Below are 20,028 nucleotides of genomic sequence, written 5' to 3'. Positions count from 1 at the left end.
GTATACTATGTATTTTTATCCCGCACATACATATTAAAATGGAAAAAATTCGGGCGCGGGCCGATTAAAAAAAATAATAAAGGAAAAAAAAACAACACCATTGATAAAAAAGAGAATGCACTGGACCAGGGGCTACATACCTATGTATAGAAAGTATTCTATGTTTTTTTATTCCGCACATACATATTAAAATTCGTGCGCGTGCCGATTTAAAAAAAAACAATAAAGGAAAAAAAAAACCATTGATAAAAAAGAGATTTATTGGTTTATAGGTCCGTGTCTTTGTGTAATATTCATCCTTACTCTTGTTTTACTCCAAGGGATGGATTATGCGATATATTGTCGATTCGTTTATATTTGTATACCAAAGACGATGTTTTTTACTGTATCGATTTTTCATTCTGGCGAACCACGCACTCGTTATATGATTGCGCGCCCCGATGGTTAATAAACATAGGGGTGATAACCGCGTAAGATATTATCGTTGTGTGGTTTAACAAAAACCGTTATGAATGAGTCGTATTCGATTGACCTTTCCTTAAAACAAGTGTAGAAGGCGGAAACTTCAAATCAAAACAAACATCTTTTCAAAGAAATTTGTCAAAGTTTGGCTAAAAAACGGTATAAGTACAGACAGTTATTTAATTGACATTTTTGAAATATTCCATGAAATAATTTATGAATTACTGTTTCTTTATGATGAAGCAACAATATTGAATATTTGCTGAACCCTGTTTTTTTTTTTAAAATCGACGGTTTTCATGTTGAGAAAAATCTGCAATGTTGAGTAAATCTTCAATTAATGCCTCGTTTAGAACTCTTTGTAAATAAGTACATCTACGGGGTCTACTAATTGGCTAAAGCATTCATGTTGTCTACACCCACTTGCCCCTATTATTAGCTTAAGAACTTCAGCAAACGTGCTTTATATTACTAGTGTTTTAGCCAGAAATTAAAAAGGGCAGGGTGGGCCTAAACAGGGCAGGATGGGCCTAAAAAGAGGCAGGGTGCTTTCTAAATAGGAAAAAAAATGTGCACAATATTTGCTCTGTATTGTTGTAAAACGGCCATGTACCTTATCAAATTCAAAAAGTGCATGCATTTTCATGCATACATTAAAGTAATATCCCAACAAAATACTCTTAATTTTTCTTCCTTGTTCATTTTCACATCAGACTACAGGTGTTCAACACATACTTTGTCACTAAAATATGGCCCTTCAGTCCCTTGATAATGTTAATTTTTTTTGTAAATGTGGCCCTTCAGTCCAAGTCCATAAATTTTTGACTAAATACTTAATAAACTTATTATGTAAGCAATATGTCATTGACAAGTACTTTTACCTTTAACCCGATTTATGGCCTGATAATTGTTGATAAATGAAAAAGTAATACGAGTTACGGACTTGTATCAGACTAATTATTATCAAATTGATTTTGTTATTATAACATCGAAACTTATAGTTGTCTTTTTAACTTATTTTATATGTCGTTAACTATTACTCAATGATAGAGAGGAGCTCTTAAATCTTAGCTGACCAATGTAACGTATAGGAAAACTCGATATTGAAAAGTTACTGACCAATTTCTTAGCGGACCAATTTATGACCAGCTTAGCTGACGAAGTTGACTAACCATATAGAAACAGTACAACTTTCCAATATCGGGTTTCCTTATACGTTATATAGAAACAGTACAACTTTCCAATATCGGGTTTCCTTATACGTTACGTATAAGGAAACCCGATATTGGAAAGTTGTACTGTTTCTATATGGTTAGTCAACTTCGCGGTTCACTGCATAGTGCTGACCAATGTAACGTATAGGAAAACTCGATATTGAAAAGTTACTGACCAAATTCTTAGCTGACCAATGTAACGTATAGGGAAACTCGATATTAAAAAGTTACTGACCAAATTTTTAGCTGACCAATTAACATATAAGGAAAATGGACTATGATACATTGTTAAGTTTTTGACTAAATACTTAATAAATTTGTTATGTAATAACAATGAAACTTATAGTTGTCTTTTTAAATTATTTTATATGCGCTAACTATGACTCAATGATAGAGATGTAGTGCAGATAGTTTTTCACAGGTAATGAAGCTAACATTTAAAGCTACATTAACAATTAAAAATATTGCTTTCAAATAATTGTACTGTACATCGTAATTAAAACCGTGATATATTTCACATATTTTCAACAAACCAGTTAAAAACAACTCAATTCATTTCATTGAAATGCAATTTCCCCCCAAAAAAACCCGACAAACATCCGTCTATTCTTACACTATAAGGAGTATATAAAATAAATTTAACATTATATGTCTTGAAAAATCTTAAATATCAAAACTTTTTTTTTCATTTGTTTTCCTTCTTTGTCTATATGGTCAGCAATTGGTCAGCAACTCTCTTCTATTTCTATATGGTCAGCTAATCGGTCAGCAGTTTAGTATTAGCCGCTTCAGAGTCATTGACAATTTTTGCTTTGGCGACTCTTCGCATCCATATCTCCCTTGTAGTTTTCCTAGCCAAGAATGACAGATCCCAGCGCTAAGTATATTGAGCGGAAAGATAGCGGGCACCTGCTAGATAGTTGATGATGCTTTGTTGAAAGAAGTCAATCTGAATTAGTGTTTTATCAAACACTTAATGTAATAAGAGAAAGCCTGAAAGGTATAGTATTTTAGCTTATTTGATCCCGCCCATTGCTCCTTTTTACACAACCTGTCATATTTTCCCTCTTGCACCCTTCTGGCCATTCAGATCGTTGTTTATCACAAAGTTACGCCCTAAAAGTGTTTCATTGGTCAATGTCCCCTTCTCCTAATCTGTCACAGATCAGTGCATGATAAGGTACACAACCTTCCACAACGGGTCGGATTAACGGTAATTTACGCTAATCAGGGTGCTAATTGTTGTTCATTATGACACATCAAAACTGCAGTTTAAAAATTATAATCGGTAATCTACTTCTTCAATTAATTGGGTCGTGTATCATCCAATTTTAGAAACATTGCAAGTAGGCTGAGTTATTGAACGTCAACCAATCAGAATGTACATAGAGAAGACACTGGTCAAATGATTAAAGTACATTAAAATTCAATAGAAGGAATGTTAATTTATAATACAACAAAAACAATTGATACTTGAATTGTTTAAAGAGGCACACCTTTTGAAACATTGTTTCTTTTGAAGCAGACGGTCATTGTTATGGCAAGTTGGCACTAAGAAAATCAAATACATGACTTATTGACAAATCTTTGATTTTTTTTGTGATAAAAATGGTTACCACAAAACTTTTTTTTTTGCTGTATGTAGTATTTACTCACAGTATTTTTCCACATTTGTACGATGTCCAAAAGTTGAACATTCGCGAGACCGCCATTTTGTCAGAACAATTTTCAGAGTTTATTTCTCAATGTTCTATTAAGTATTAGTGAGTTTTTTCATGAAGGACAGAGATTTTATATGTAATTTGGTTTTAAAATGTCAGCATATTAAAAATTATTTAACAAAAGAAGAGTAAGTAAAAGCAAAGCTGAATGTGACATTCATACCCTATCATGATCGTACCAACATCAGATTTCATTTTAGATGCATTTTGGACATAAACTATATTTACAATAAGTATCACTTCTCCTTAAAATATCCCAACTTCTCCCTTATTTGACAGCCGGTAGAAGTCAATTCTCAAAAAAAAAATCAGCCAAAGTGAGAGCCCTGGTGACAGCAACCCAAGATGGTTAAAAAGTGTCTAAAGTGAAAATGAACGAGGGAGAATAATTAAGAATATTCTGTAGGGATATAAATTATACAAGGTGTGCATGGACATGCCATAAAATGGACTTTGATAAGGTATGGACCGTTTTTCAACAGTACAAAGCATATATAGTGTGCATTTTTTCCCCTTCAAAGAACCCTGCCCCTTTTTGGGCCCACCCTGCCCTTTTTCATTTCTGGCTAAAACACTTAGGTTTTGGCTAAAAATAATTTATATGTAACTTTTGTGTTTTTATTTAACAATGCAGTGTTAAATATTTTGGAGAATATATTTACATTAGTATGAACCATTCGACTTGTGTTACTTAGGGAACAAAATGAATATCCTAATGTTAAAAAAAATGTTTCCTAAACGCGCATTATTGTGGCTACTTCATACCATGAATAATGTTAAAAAATTAACGAAAAAAATTAAGATTGATAAAATGACATTTCAATAAAATTCACCATTTTACATTTTTAAAAAGATGTGTTTAATTGAACAAAGCTAATTATGTTAACTTGCGACAAAAAATTTACCTTTGTAAAAATAGCTTGCCGCACTTAGCAGTTGTATGACGTCAGCAGTCCATGTTATATTTTTGGCGAGGTCCGGACTGGCCAAAAATATGATATGGACAGCTGACGTCATAAAACTGGATATGAACTACAATACAGTGAAATACGGGCCGATCGCAGTCATGGAAATTAGACTTTTGGATCAACAAGCCCAAATTATTATACTATTGCTTGGCATCAAATATTTGAACAAGCCCTGCTATATAAAATTCAGAATTTGAGCAAGCCCGAAAGATATTTAACCAGTGCAGGGCTTGTGCTAATTTCGACCACTGCGATCGACTTTATATGTACAAAGGGCTTTTTCTATAGTACCCACGGGTCCGACTATCGGACCCATTCCCAAAGCAAAATATAAGATATTTTTCCCAATCTTCAGAAAAAAATCCCAATCATAATTAAAAAAAAAAAAAAAAATTTTTTTTTTAGAAAGTCTGAACATGTACTGGATCATTTTCAACATCATATCAAGTATGTGATGTACATTTTTTTTGATAATTAAATTCGGAAATCATTGATTTTCGTCACATTCAGATATCTATATGAAATATTATCTGTCATGATAGATTTATTGCAATAGATATTTACACCCAAGGATTTATATTTCAGCCATTTTGGGTCTTTTAAAGGGAAATAAACTAATATAAAACCATTTCCTAATTCGCTGGAGACTAGATAGCTTTTTTTTTAACTGTAAAATTTCGACATTTTCACGACGCAAAATTTCCCAAAATGTCTAGGGTCTTTTTCCCAAATTGGGCAGAAAAAGCCCTGGTATACTACATGTATATATAAATAAAATAGACGAGGTTCCCATGTCCAGAAATACCCATAACCACAGTTGCCCTGAACAAGGTCAAATATTTCCTAAAATATTTGACGAAATGCCATAATTTTTACACTGCAAGAAAGGTAAAAGACTAAACTACAAGAAAAATGCAACTTTTTTACCAGTTCATGATACAATTTTAACATTATCAGACAAATTGCGCAGACTCAACACTGAAAACGCCAATTACGAAACAATGAAGAGGTTCAAGTGTCTGCAGCGTTTCGCGGAGTTAACCCCTCCGAGGAAAGCCGAGTTTGTTATTCTTCGGTCGACTGATCACCCTCCGAGGGCCTTAAATTCAAACTCGGAGGAACACGGACAGTCGATAAATTCATTGTGTTGGCCATGATAGCAAAAATCCGCGGAGGGAAACAGAGAGTGGGTCTAACTCGTTGAGTGTACTGAAGTAATTGGACTCAAGGAAGTAATCGGACTCAATGTAGTAATTAGACTCAAGGTAGTAATCAGACTCAATGTAGTAATCAGACTCAAGGTAGTAATCAGACTCAAGGTAGTAATTGGATTCAAGGTAGTAATCAGACTCAAGGTAGTAATTGGATTCAAGGTAGTAATCAGACTCAAGGTAGTAATCAGACTCAAGGTAGTAATTGGATTCAAGGTAGTAATCAGACTCAAGGTAGTAATCAGACTCAAGGTAGTAATTGGATTCAAGGTAGTAATCAGACTCAAGGTAGTAATCAGACTCAAGGTAGTAATCAGACTCAAGGTAGTAATCAGACTCAAGGTAGTAATCAGACTCAAGGTAGTAATCAGACTCAAGGTAGTAATCAGACTCAAGGTAGTAATCAGACTCAAGGTAGTAATCAGACTCAAGGTAGTAATTGGATTCAAGGTAGTAATCAGACTCAAGGTAGTAATCAGACTCAAGGTAGTAATCAGACTCAAGGTGGTAATCAGACTCAAGGTGGTAATCAGACTCAAGGTGGTAATCAGACTCAAGGTGGTAATCAGGCTCAAGGTGGTAATCAGGCTCAATGTAGTAATTGGACTCTACTACCTTGAGTCCGATTACTACCTTGAACTCAAGGTAGATTGGACTCAATGTAGTAATCGGACTCAATGTAGTAATTAGACTCAAGGTAGTAATCAGACTCAATGTAGTAATCAGACTCAAGGTAGTAATCGGGCTCAATGTAGTAATTGGACTCAAGGTAGTAATCCGGCTCAATGTAGTAATCGGACTCAAGGTAGTAATCAGACTCAATGTAGTAATCAGACTCAAGGTGGATATCAGACTCAAGGTGGTAATCAGGCTCAAGGTGGTAATCAGGCTCAATGTAGTAATTGGACTCTACTACCTTGAGTCCGATTACTACCTTGAACTCAAGGTAGATTGGACTCAATGTAGTAATCGGACTCAATGTAGTAATCAGACTCAAGGTAGTAATCAGGCTCAATGTGGTAATCAGACTCAAGGTGGTAATCAGGCTCAATGTAGTAATTGGATTCAAGGTAGTAATCCGGCTCAATGTAGTAATCGGACTCAAGGTAGTAATCAGACTCAAGGTAGTAATCAGACTCAAGGTAGTAATCGGGCTCAATGTAGTAATTGGATTCAAGGTAGTAATCGGGCTCAATGTAGTAATCGGGCTCAATGTAGTAATCAGACTCAAGGTGGTAATCAGACTCAAGGTGGTAATCAGACTCAAGGTGGTAATCAGACTCAAGGTGGTAATCAGACTCAAGGTGGTAATCAGGCTCAATGTAGTAATTGGACTCTATTACCTTGAGTCTGATTACTACCTTGAACTCAAGGTAGATCAGGCTCAAGGTAGTAATCGGACTCAATGTAGTAATCAGACTCAAGGTAGTAATCGGGCTCAATGTAGTAATCAGACTCAAGGTAGTAATCAGGCTCAATGTAGTAATCAGACTCAAGGTAGTAATCAGGCTCAATGTAGTAATCAGACTCAAGGTAGTACTCGGACTCAATGTAGTAATCAGACTCAAGGTAGTAATCGGACTCAAGGTAGTAATCAGACTCAGGGTAGTAATCAGACTCAATGTAGTAATTGGATTCAAGGTAGTAATCGAGCTCAATGTAGTGATCGGGCTCAATGTAGTAATCGGACTCAAGGTAGTAATCGGACTCAGGGTAGTAATCAGACTCAATGTAGTAATTGGATTCAAGGTAGTAATCGGGCTCAATGTAGTAATCAGACTCAAGGTAGTAATCGGACTCAAGGTAGTAATCGGGCTCAATGTAGTAATCGGACTCAAGGTAGTAATCAGACTCAGGGTAGTAATCAGACTCAATGTAGTAATTGGATTCAAGGTAGTAATCGGACTCAAGGTAGTAATCAGACTCAGGGTAGTAATCAGACTCAATGTAGTAATTGGATTCAAGGTAGTAATCGAGCTCAATGTAGTAATCTGGCTCAAGGCAGTAATCAGACTCAAGGCAGTAATCAGACTCAAGGCAGTAATCAGACTCGAGGTAGTAATCAGACTCAAGGTAGTCATCAGACTCAAGGTAGTTATCTGGCTCAAGGCAGTTATCAGACTCAAGTAAGTTATCAGACTGAAGGTTGTAATTGGACTCAAGTTAGGAATCATACTCAAGGTATTGATTGGACTCAAGGTATTAATTGGACTCAAGGTATTAATTGGGCTCCAGGTATTAATTGGACTCAAGGAATTAATTGGACTCAAGGTATTATTATTGGGCTCAAGGTATGAATTGGGCTCAAGGTATTAATTGGGCTCAAGGTATTAATTGGACTCAAGGTATTAATTGGACTCAAGGTATTAATTGGGCTCAAGGTATTAATTGGACTCAAGGTATTAATTGGGCTCCAGGTATTAATTGGACTCAAGGTAGTAAACAGGCTCTAGGTAGTAATTGGGCTCAAGGAATTAATTGGGCTCAAGGTATTAATTGGGCTCAAGGTATTAATTGGACTCAAGGTATTAATTGGACTCAAGGTATTAATTGGACTCAAGGTATTAATTGGGCTCAAGGTATTAATTGGACTCAAGGTATTAATTGGACTCAAGGTATTAATTGGGCTCAAGGTAGTAAACAGGGTCTAGGTCACACATGAATCACCACAAAAAGAAGTTATTTTGTGCATTTATTGACCTTAAACAAGCCTTTGACAAAGTATGGAGATCATAACTAATATGTATAATAATATCAAATCATGTGTGTTCTCTTCATCTACTGCAAAATACTTTAATTATTTTCCTTCCAATATAGGAGTCAGGCAAGGAGAAAATCTTTCACTTCTTTTATTTACATTATTTCTTAATGATCTACCTGAATACTTGCAGTCAAAGCCAACCGTAAACGGAATTTCAATACGACTAAATGAGGACAATGAACTTCCCCAGTTCCTGAAGCTTTTTATTCTGTTATATGCAGATGACACAGTTATAATGGCAGAAACGGCACGTGACCTGCAAAATGCTCTCGATGCCTATTCTTATTACTGCACTGACTGGAAACTAAAAATCAATACAACAAAATCTAAAATACTAATTTTCTCAAAAGGCCGACAACCAAATTTATTTTTTTCACTAAACAATCAGCCGATTGATATAGTGAAGGAATATAAATACCTAGTTGTGTTGTGTAGTAGAACAGGTTCTCTATAAAAACAAAATACATGTTGCATCGCAGGCAACTAGAGCAACTTATAGCCTCCTCAGAAACTCTAATAGACTCAATCTTCCGATCGATCTTCAAATAGAGTTATTCAATAAAACAGTTAAACCAATTTTACTTTACGGCGCAGAAATCTGGGGTTACGGAAATCTTGATATTATAGAAAGAGTTCAGCTGAATTTTTTAAAGTATATTCTAAAATTAAAAAGTTCAACTCCTAATTATATGGTTTATGGCAAAACTGGAACAACACCAGTAGCGATAGATATAGAAGAGAAAATGATGTCATACGTTTGTGTAATAATAATAATAATAATAATAATAATAATAATAATAATACTGATAATAATAATAATAATAGTAAACTAGCATCGATGATATATAAATGCATATACAAAATAGTTCAGACTTTACCTCCAGACATAATAAGAACACGATATCAATGGTGCTTCAAAATAAAGTCAATACTAACAAAGTGTGGATTTATAGGAACTTGGGAATATCAACAAGATGTAAATCCTAAATGGCTTAAACTTGCGGTTAAGCGCAAGCTGAAAGATCTATTCTTAACATCGTGGTACTCCCTTATTGAAAATGCTAGCAACAGTCAATTTTATAAAATCTTCAAAACGTCATTTGGCTATGAAAAGTATCTTCATTCAACACCCAAATCATTATTATATCCACTTATCAAGTTTAGAACAAGAAACCACAGACTACCAATAGAAACGGGCAATTGGAATAGAACTCCAGTCAATGAAAGAAAATGCCAAACATGTAACAAAATAGGGGATGAATTCCATTTTTTATTCGAGTGTAACATTTTTGATAACGAGCGTAAGCAGTATATAAAACCATAATTTAACAGACATCCAAACATATATAAACTTGAACAGTTGGTAAACACAACTAATAAAAAGGAATTTTTGAACCTGTGTAAAATGGTATCTGTTATTCTTAAACAACTTCGTTAAACATTACTGATCTTATTTATCGTAGACTTTCTGCATAATATTAGTTGACTCTCCCATTGTACTTAACCCATTTTATAACTCATAAAGTTTCGTAAACACTGCTTGAATCCAATGATCCATGTGCAATATTTATCCTGTTAAACGGGACTATCTGGTCTTTAAATATTTGATTTATTTGAATGTATGTTATGTCTTTGAATCCTCAATTTGAGCCTCTGAAATGTATTGTCTTTATCAATTACCTCAATTTTTTCATGTTGTGCATGAATTTGAGTGAATAAATGTGTTGACTTGACTTGACTTGACCGGTAGTAATCAGACTTAAGGTAGTAAACAGGCTCAAGGTAGTTATTGGACTCAAGGTATTAATCTGGCTCAAGGTATTAATTGGACTCAAGGTATTAATTGGACTCAAGGTATCAATTGGACTCAAGGTATTAAAGGTATTAATTGGACTCAAGGTATTATTGGTATTAATTGGACTCAAGGTATTAAAGGTATTAATTGGACTCAAGGTATTAATTGGGCTCAAGGTATTAATTGGGCTCAAGGTATTAATTGGACTCAAGGTATTAATTGGGCTCAAGGAAGTAAACAGGGTCTAGGTAGTAATCAGACTTAAGGTAGTAAACAGGCTCTAGGTAGTAATCAGACTTAAGGTAGTAAACAGGCTCTAGGTAGTAATCAGACTTAAGGTAGTAAACAGGCTCTAGGTAGTAATCAGACTTAAGGTAGTAAACAGGTTCTTGGTAGTAATCAGACTTAAGGTAGTAAACAGACTCAAGGCAGTAATTGGGCTCAATGTAGTAACCAGACTCAAGGTAGTAAACAGGCTCAAGACATAATTGGGCTCAATGTAGTAATTAGACTCAAGGTAGTAATCAAACTCAAGGTAGTAATCAAACTCAAGGTAGTAATCAAACTCATGGTAGAAATCAGGCTCGAGGTAGAATTAGACTCAAGGTAGTTATCAGACTGAAGGAAGTAATCGGGCTCAAGGTAGTATTCGGGCTCAAGGTATTTTTTGGGCTAAAGGTAGTAATTGGGCTCAATGTAGTAATCAGACTTAAGGTAGTAATCAGACTTAAGGTAGTAATCAGACTCAAGGCAGTAATTGGGCTCAATGTAGTAAGCAAACTCTTGGTAGAAATCGGGCTCAAGGTAGAATTAGACTCAAGGTAGTTATCAGACTGAAGGAAGTAATTGGGCTCAAGGTAGTATTCGGGCTCAAGGTATTTTTTGGGCTAAAGGTAGTAATTGGGCTCAATGTAGTAATCAGACTTAAGGTAGTAAACAGACTGAAGGTAGTTATCAGGCTCAGGGAAGTAATCGAACTCAAGGCAGTAATTGGGCGGCTCAAGGTTATAATCAATTAGATTTTGCACAATAGAGCATAGCCATGATGTATGTACACTGCATTTGTATCAATGGAGGATTTATCATTGATGATTTTGTCATGTCATTTCAGTAAATTCTAATTAGTCATGCGACGAGCGTCCTCTTCGGAGAGGATGTCACTTGGCCCTTTAAGGGTCAGAAATGAAGACAATGGTAGATCACGCAGTATGGCACCAGGAAAGAGAACATCGACCAGTGGCGGCCGTTCATTGTCAGGCAATCGACTGTCTTTCACTGGCCGACCATCAATAACTGGGTCAAGAAAACGACCAAGCGTCTCAATTCCTACATTTGGGCTGCCAAAACAGAAAAACAGGTAATCAAAAGCTAAATGGACTGATTCTATTAGCTATCAGCTTTTGTCATAATTGATTTTCCAATTTTTGTTTAAAATAAGTTCTGCCAATTAACCAATTCATCATTTTTAGACACCGTCTCATGACCAAAAACACCTCTATTTCGTACTTCAGTAGAACTGTTTATATACTCATTCATAGAATGGAATTATTGTTTTTACCTGCGGCATACACAGATGGGTGGCATCCAGTATTTTATTCGATCAAAAAACTTAAGAAGCCTTTGTCCAATCATCATAAAATTTAATCAGAATGTTTGTGCATAATGTCTTGAACAATTTTGATTGTCATCCTATGGCTCAGGTCACTGTGCTATCGCCCTGTTATTGTAGAAATTCCTTAAAACTTATCTTGTTCGATCTATTACTTTAGAAGCTTTTGTCCAATCATCACCAAATTTGGTCAGAGTGTGTACGGACAAGATCATCCGAACAGGTTTTATAACCAGCCATATTGCTTTTTTTTCTCAAGAGTTATCACCCTAATTATTAAAAAAAAAACACTAAAATTTTAGAAGCCTTTGTCCAATCATCACTGAACTCAGTCAGAATGTGTAAGAGCATAATATCTTGGACAAGCTTGATAACCTGGAATAAAATATATTAACGGTGTCTGCTCTCTAAATTTGGCTTAAAATACGACCACTTATCGCTAATGTTGGTTTTCTAAAATTAAGACGGGCTTATTTTGTAAACTTGAGCTGTCAGTTTATATAATGATGAATTGTCATAATTATGTTGTTCAAGCGTAAAAGTTGCAAAAACAAAAACTTACTTTTACATATTTTTTAACAAGCTGAATTCTATTGTGTTCACATTATTTCAGGATAATATCCCACAAACCAGAATATATATTAACAATAAATAACATGTTGCAAAATCAAGATCGTTTCACAAGCCTAGGCTCAATTGGTGCTTGCGCAAAGTTCAATCTCTGCTGTTTACATGAAAAGTACAATTATCTTGATTTTTCTATGTACAGATTGTCATCAGCAACACCCCGGAAAAGTGGGATGGGTGTGAAAACAGTGAATGGGGCTCCGAAAGACCCACGCCCAATATCAGACAGAGGCTATTCAATGAAATGTATGAAAAGGGTGTTAGAGGTGAGATGATCAAATAGGATATGAATAAATTATTGTGAGCATTGTTTGTACTCATGCTTTTTACCTTCTTTTAATTTCTGTATTGGGGAAAGAGTTTATGATATTTAATGTTACATTATATAAAATAGTATTTCTTGAAAATAGCAAACAGTACCGGTAAATGATAAGTGAACGCAGTGAAAATAAGTATGCTTGAATTAGAAGAGGTCTGAAATGCTACACAGTTTCTGTTTCTTAGAAATTATATTGAAATAAGAAATTGTAATATTAAACCATTGTTTTGTGTCAAATGGCCATAAATTACAAATATTAAAATCTGAACAGTAACATTACGACAATCCTGGTTAGGATCATTTTAAAAAGTAAAAGGCAGCTTAAAAATATTTCTAATGTGTTAGCATTAGCTTTATTGGACATGAAGTGAAGTCAAACTTATTTATTGGTTTCATTATTGGTTTTAAATATGGTATGTGATATTTACTACATTAATTTATTATTTAACTGTCAGTACATTTAGACCTGTAACCATTTAGCATTGAAGCATGAAGCTCTGTAGACAATGTCTGATCATTGATGTTCTGAACATAAGTCCCTACTTCTACATACTAGCAGTAGAAGGGGAGCATTTACAACACTGCTTACTGTCCTGAATAAAGGTATTAGGTGGCAATATTCAGCGATTGAAGTACATGTACCTGCTGTATTGAATTTTTGTATTATGTTGTGTTTTCAGTTTCTGATGACCAACAGGTATCCCTATAACATCACCTTGAAAGTTCTCCAGTCCCCGACTTCAAAGGACTTCTACAAAATATTTGAGGTAAGGTGTTATAGATGTCAGAACCTGGAATAAAATACAGGTAAGTTGTTTAATGATACTGTAATGGATTTTGGGCACTTTGATGTTAGCTGTTATAGATATAATACACTATAGGGTTAGGTGTTATAGATATAATACACTATAGGGTTAGGTGTTATAGATATAATACACTATAGGGTTAGGTGTTATAGATATAATACACTATAGGGTTAGGTGTTATAGATATAATACACTATAGGGTTAGGTGTTATAGATATAATACACTATAGGGTTAGGTGGTATAGATATAATACACTATAGGGTTAGGTGGTATAGATATAATACACTATAGGGTTAGGTGTTATAGATATAATACACTATAGGGTTAGGTGGTAAAGATATAATACACTATAGGGTTAGGTGTTATAAAATTAGGACACATTGGGGTATGGTGTTTAAAAATGAAGCCATCTTGAGGATGGATACCTTATTGTAGATTAAAGGTATTTGCAGTTGACTAAACATTTGGGTAAGATGTTATACATTTTAAGACACATTATGGATAGATGTTATACATTTTAAGACACATTATGGATAGATGTTATACATTTTAAGACACATTATGGATAGATGTTATACATTTTAAGACACATTATGGATAGATGTTATACATTTTAAGACACATTATGGATAGATGTTATACATTTTAAGACACATTATGATAGATGTTATACATTTTAAGACACATTATGGTTAGATGTTATACATTTTAAGACACATTATGGATAGATGTTATACATTTTAAGACACATTATGGATAGATGTTATACATTTTAAGACACATTATGGATAGATGTTATACATTTTAAGACACATTGTGGATAGATGTTATACATTTTAAGACACATTGTGGATAGATGTTATACATTTTAAGACACATTGTGGATAGATGTTATACATTTTAAGACACATTGTGGATAGATGTTATACATTTTAAGACACATTGTGGATAGATGTTATACATTTTAAGACACATTATGGATAGATGATATACATTTTAAGACACATTATGGATAGATGTTATACATTTTAAGACACATTAATTATGGATAGATGTTATAGATTTTAAGACAGATAGAGGTAAGATGTCAACACTTTTGTAGATTTAAAAGACTTTGAGGTAATTAATACTTGTTACTTTAAACCATCATTTGTTTGTCATACTTATTTTAAGTTCATCAATTGCTTCATCAAAATTCTTTTAGCACCTGACCATTGGTCACATCATACTGATATTTTCAGTTCATCATGGGCTACATCATACCCAAGTACAAAGTTTCCCAGAAGCCAGAAGAGGCCATTCCTCGTCTGCTGCGGCAACTTGGCTACCCATATCTGATCTCGAAGACGTCCATGTTTGCGATTGGCAGTCCCCACACGTGGCCGTCCATCCTGGCAGCTCTTGTGTTTCTGACTGACCTGATTATTGTAAGCAGGTCCATTATTATATATATATATTATACATGTACACTAGGATGGGAAAGTTCAATAAATTAGCTTATCTTATTTATCATTTGTGGTACTATGTGTGCATATTTTTAGCTCGACTATTCGAAGAATAAGGAGAGCTATACTACTCACCCTGGCGTCGGCGGCGGCGTCAGCGTTGGCGTCACACCTTGGTTAAGGTTTTGCATGTAAGCACGTTTAAGTCATTATCTCAGTAAATACATCAGTTATTGCATTGAAACTTTGGATATGTATTCCCAACTATCTTACATACTAAATTAATGAAGTTAGATAACAATTATTTGAATATAATGCAAATAATAGGCCTTTATTATTCGACTTAGAAATTCTGGTTAAGGTTTTGCATGTAAGCACACATAGGTTAATATCTCAGCAATTACTTGATGGATTGCATTGAGACTTTATACAATGGTACTCAACCATCTGCTTAAATAACGAAGTAAGATAACTCCAGTTTGCATTAAATTAAAATAATGGCCCCTTTTTTATTCGACATAGAAATTCTGGTTAAGGTTTTGCATGTAACCACTTTTAAGTCAATACCTCAGCGAATACATCATGTATTGCATTGAAACTTTACACACAGGCTCCCATCTATTTAACCTTCTTATTTAATCAAGTAAGATAACTCTATCTTTTATAATATATAATTTTCGCCCCTTTATTATGCGACTTAGAAATTCTGGTTAAGGTCTTGCATGTTAGCACACATAGGATAATATCTCAGCAACTATTTGATGTATTGCTTTGAGACTTTATACAATGGTATTCAACCACCCAACTTAATTGAATTTAACCAAGTTAGATAACTGTATTTTGCAAATAATGGCCCTTTATTATTAGACTTAGAAATTCTCATTAAAATTTTGCATGGAACCACATTTATGTTAATATTGCAGCACACCATGTATTGCATTGAAATCTAATCTAACAGTGATCCATGCATGTTTTGCCTAAACGTTTCAATCCTTACATTGAAAAGCGGCCGAATAGTCGAGGGCGCTGTCTCTGTGACAGCTCTTGTTTTTTGAACGATAAAACTTTCATGGTTTTACATAAGGTTTAAATAGTGCACACAGGAGAAACTAAACTGCTCTTTTTATTATTGCAATGTTCAGAAATCAGTTATGACTTGTAGGGAAAATGTAAAAAAAATCAACTGAATCAAAATGGTGATCCATATTTAAAAGGTGTCACTGACAATATTTTACAGTCTGTCACTGGAATTTAAAACTAGAAGTATGAACTTCCTTACTGTCAATATTGGAAGATTTTCACTGAAATGTGGAAGTTTAAGCCTCTCAAATACTACAATTGGTTCCATAATTTTTTGACTATTATTTTAAAAAATAAATAATTTACAACTATAACTTTCGAACTTCACAACTGTACATTATAATAGTTTATGTTATTTGAGACTGTCTGAAAATGTCACCATTAAAGTAAAATTGACAACAGGCTTAATCATTTTCAACTTCCAAGCCTTCAACTTTGGAAGAACTATGTTTTTGAACTTCCAAAGCATCAATTTTGTAAGTGTTAGCCCATTTCTTGGGTGTAATATGCATTCCTTTAACGGAAGCTCTGGACTGTGTGTATAAAGTATATTAGAAACCATATCCCTGTGCTTCCTGTTTGTTTGCTATCAACAGTAGAACATTGCTTATGTTGTTTTCACGCTCTGAAGCTAATTCCTGTGCAACAATACATCAGAGAGCCCTATGTAAACTCCTCTAAGCTTGAATTTTGCTGTCTCATGGAAAGTGCTATTCAGAAAGCTGCATTGAAAATTTGCATCTAAATCATATTTAAATCCAAGAGGATTCCCTTATGACGGAACTTTTCCCTATCTCCATCTTTTATTTTTGGTTAACTTGGAAGGTTGTTTGTGAAACTCTTTAATATATATCTTTTGCTGACACACCATGCTCTGGGTTTAATAACTGTCTTGTAACTGAAATTATATTTTTCTGAGAATGGCGTAATAAATCATGAAATATAGGTGTGTTTTGCAGAATGGCATGATAAATCATGAAATGTTGGTGTGTTTTGCAGAATGGCGTAATAAATCATGAAATGTTGGTGTGTTTTGCGGAATAACATGATAAATCATAAAATGTTGGTGTGTTTTGCAGAATGGTGCAATAAATCATGAAATGTTGGTGTGTTTTGCAGAATGGTGCAATAAATCATGAAATGTTGGTGTGTTTTGCAGAATGGTGCAATAAATCATGAAATGTTGGTGTGTTTTGCCGAATGGCATGATAAATCGTGAAATGTTGGTGTGTTTTGCAGGTGAACATGACTCAACAAGAAGGAAGTATTGACTCTGTACTGTTTCCTGCTGATGACTTTGATACCAAGCCGGAAAGTCAGGTACATATATATCATGTTTGTTCAAATAGATGTGCATGGCAAATGTAAAAATTAACCCCATGTGGCACATTATGTTTATTCTTTAAGTTTTGTTTAACCTACCATAGTTCAATAAGGCAGCGGGTTATGTAAAAGACATCAGCATCTGTGCTAGAAACAAACTGCATTTTAACAAATTTTTGGTCAGATTAAGCTGTGTTCAAGTCCTAGACAAAGTAACCACAAAAAACCTACCATCTGCGCGTCTTTTAGGGCATGTTGGGCTTTATCAGCTATAAGTATAAATACAGTACATTCCTTGAAGCGCCTGTGTTTGCCATATTGTCTTAGGTCATTATTGTATTTTTTGTTGGCAACATGATTGTTTTATTGATATGTATAACTTGTTTATTTTAACATTTTTGGTAAACACCATGGGGCTGTTTTAACAAGAATGGAAGAAGTTATTTCAAACGTAGGACAGATGTTCAACACCCATCTTACTTAAATCTCTCATAGATATGATACTATTCCTTATTAGCTCATCTGTTTATCAAAGAATAAAGTGCATATATTGTCATAGATTTGGTGGAGTTGTTGGTTTGCAAAACTTTAACCATGGCCATAATTTACAAATGTTGCCAGAATGACTTTTATCGGTGTTGAGTTATGCTGCTTTTTCAACTGAAAAATAGATGAGTATTGGCCTTTACTCTGCGACAGTCTTGTATTCAAGTCTTTCAATTTCTGAAAGTTAACTGATTTCTAGTAAAGTGTGCATCAGGTGTTAGACATGTTATAGTATACTTTCTATCATTTCATTTTTATTTTTTTTATTTGATACTAGTTATTACATTCAATGAAATATTAAATTACTCAGACTAACTTTGAACAAATCTGAATGCATGACTTGTGGTTCTTTTTTATGCCCCCGAGGTGGGCATAATAAAATCGCACCGTCCTTCCTTCCGTCCGTCTGTGTGTCCGGCTCAATAACTCGTGTCCGGGCTGTAACTTTCCCTTGTAAGGACAGATTTTAAAAATAACTTGCCACATGTGTTTCACATACCAAGACCACGTGTCGCGTGCAAGACCCGTGTCCCTACCTCTAAGGTCAAGGTCACACTTTGTGTTTATTCACAATGCATTGCTGCATATAAGGACATAGAGTATAGGTTGTTGTGTCCGGCCTGTAACTTTCCCTTGTATGGACAGATTTTAAAATAACTTGCCACATGTGTTTGACATACCAAGACGATGTGTCGCGTGCAAGACCCATGTCCCTACCTCTAAGGTGAAAGATACACTTAGTGTTTATTCACAATGGAATGTTGAAAATAAGGACATAAGAGTGTAAGTTGTCAAATATGGGTGTTTTGTTTATGTTCAGAAGCAATTTAAAATAACTTGCATATGTATTTGACACATAAAGGCAATATCAACTTTTCATGTACTGACCTTGTTCATAGGTCAATGTCACATTCGGGGGCATTCGTCACATACTGTGACAGCTCTTGTTTATTTTAAGGGATGGTGAAATCCCGAATAAAGGATGATGTCAGGATCAGGAGCTCAAAAGCAATCATACATATGTTAACCTTTTGCTTCATAAGACATTTGCATTAAAAATAATAAGAAGTACCTTTTAAAAACCTTGATATAAATAGCTTCAAAACAATTTCCACAGGGGTCTAAAACTTAGACTTTAATATTTAGGATTTTCAGCATTGGGATTTTCTCTCTGTTGTCGTCCCCTGTATTTTACAGTAGTTACCACTTGGCTTGCAAAATCAGGCCATCATGTCCTGAATCAGGCACTCGTGTCCTTAATGAGGCCATTGTGTACATTATTAGGCCATAGTGTCATTAAACAGGCCATTATGTCCTTAACCATGCCATTGTGTCCTTAGTCATGCTATTGTGTCCTTCGTCATGACATTACGGTCTTAGTCATGCCATTGTGTCCTTGGCCATGCCATTGTGTCCTTAGCCATGCCATTGTGGTCTTAGTATGTTATCGTGTCCTTAGTCATGCCATCGTGTCCTTAGCCATGCCATTGTGTCCTTAGCCATGTCATTGTGTCCTTAGTCATGCCATCGTGTCCTTAGCCATGCCATTGTGTCCTTAGCCATGTCATTGTGTCCTTAGCCATGCCATCGTGTCCTTAGTCATGTCATTGTGTCCTTAGTCATGCCATTGTGTCCTTAGTCATGCCATTGTGTCCTTAGTCATGCCATCGTGTCCTTAGTCATGCCATTGTGTCCTTAGTCATGCCATTGTGTCCTTAGTCATGCCATTGTGTCCTTAGTCATGCCATCGTGTCCTTAGTCATGCCATTGTGTCCTTAGCCATGCCATCGTGTCCTTAGCCATGCCATTGTGTCCTTAGTCATGCCATCGTGTCCTTAACCATGCCATTGTGTCCTTAGCCATGCCATTGTGTCCTTAGCCATGCCATTGTGTCCTTAGTCATGCCATTGTGTCCTTAGTCATGCCATCATGTCCTTAGTCATGCCATCGTGTCCTTAGTCATGCCATTGTGTCCTTAGTCATGCCATCGTGTCCTTAGCCATGCCATCGTGTCCTTAGTCATGCCATTGTGTCCTTAGCCATGCCATCATGTCCTTAGCCATGCCATTGTGGTCTTAACCATGCCATTGTGTCCTTAGTCATGCCATTGTGTCCTTAGTCATGCCATTGTGTCCTTAGC

At 35.1% G+C, this 20,028-nt stretch overlaps 1 protein-coding gene across 1 annotated transcript in view; it reads left to right on the top strand.

The window, feature by feature from the left end:
* Window positions 1-551: 551 nt before the first annotated feature.
* The window catches only part of LOC128236588 (kinetochore protein NDC80 homolog), a 51,946-nt gene continuing 32,469 nt past the window's right edge, over window positions 552-20,028 (top strand). The window contains exons 1-6 of the mRNA XM_052951558.1: window positions 552-621; window positions 11,244-11,489; window positions 12,511-12,634; window positions 13,368-13,454; window positions 14,736-14,921; window positions 17,259-17,339. Of these exons, the coding sequence (XP_052807518.1) occupies window positions 11,260-11,489; window positions 12,511-12,634; window positions 13,368-13,454; window positions 14,736-14,921; window positions 17,259-17,339 (708 nt within the window). The 5' untranslated portion in view covers window positions 552-621; window positions 11,244-11,259. The remainder of the gene's footprint in view (window positions 622-11,243; window positions 11,490-12,510; window positions 12,635-13,367; window positions 13,455-14,735; window positions 14,922-17,258; window positions 17,340-20,028) is intronic.

The sequence above is a fragment of the Mya arenaria genome, chromosome 6 (genome assembly GCF_026914265.1).
Source record: "Mya arenaria isolate MELC-2E11 chromosome 6, ASM2691426v1".
NCBI classification, from domain to species: Eukaryota; Metazoa; Mollusca; class Bivalvia; order Myida; family Myidae; genus Mya; species Mya arenaria.
This window is presented reverse-complemented; position numbering and strand designations above follow the sequence as displayed.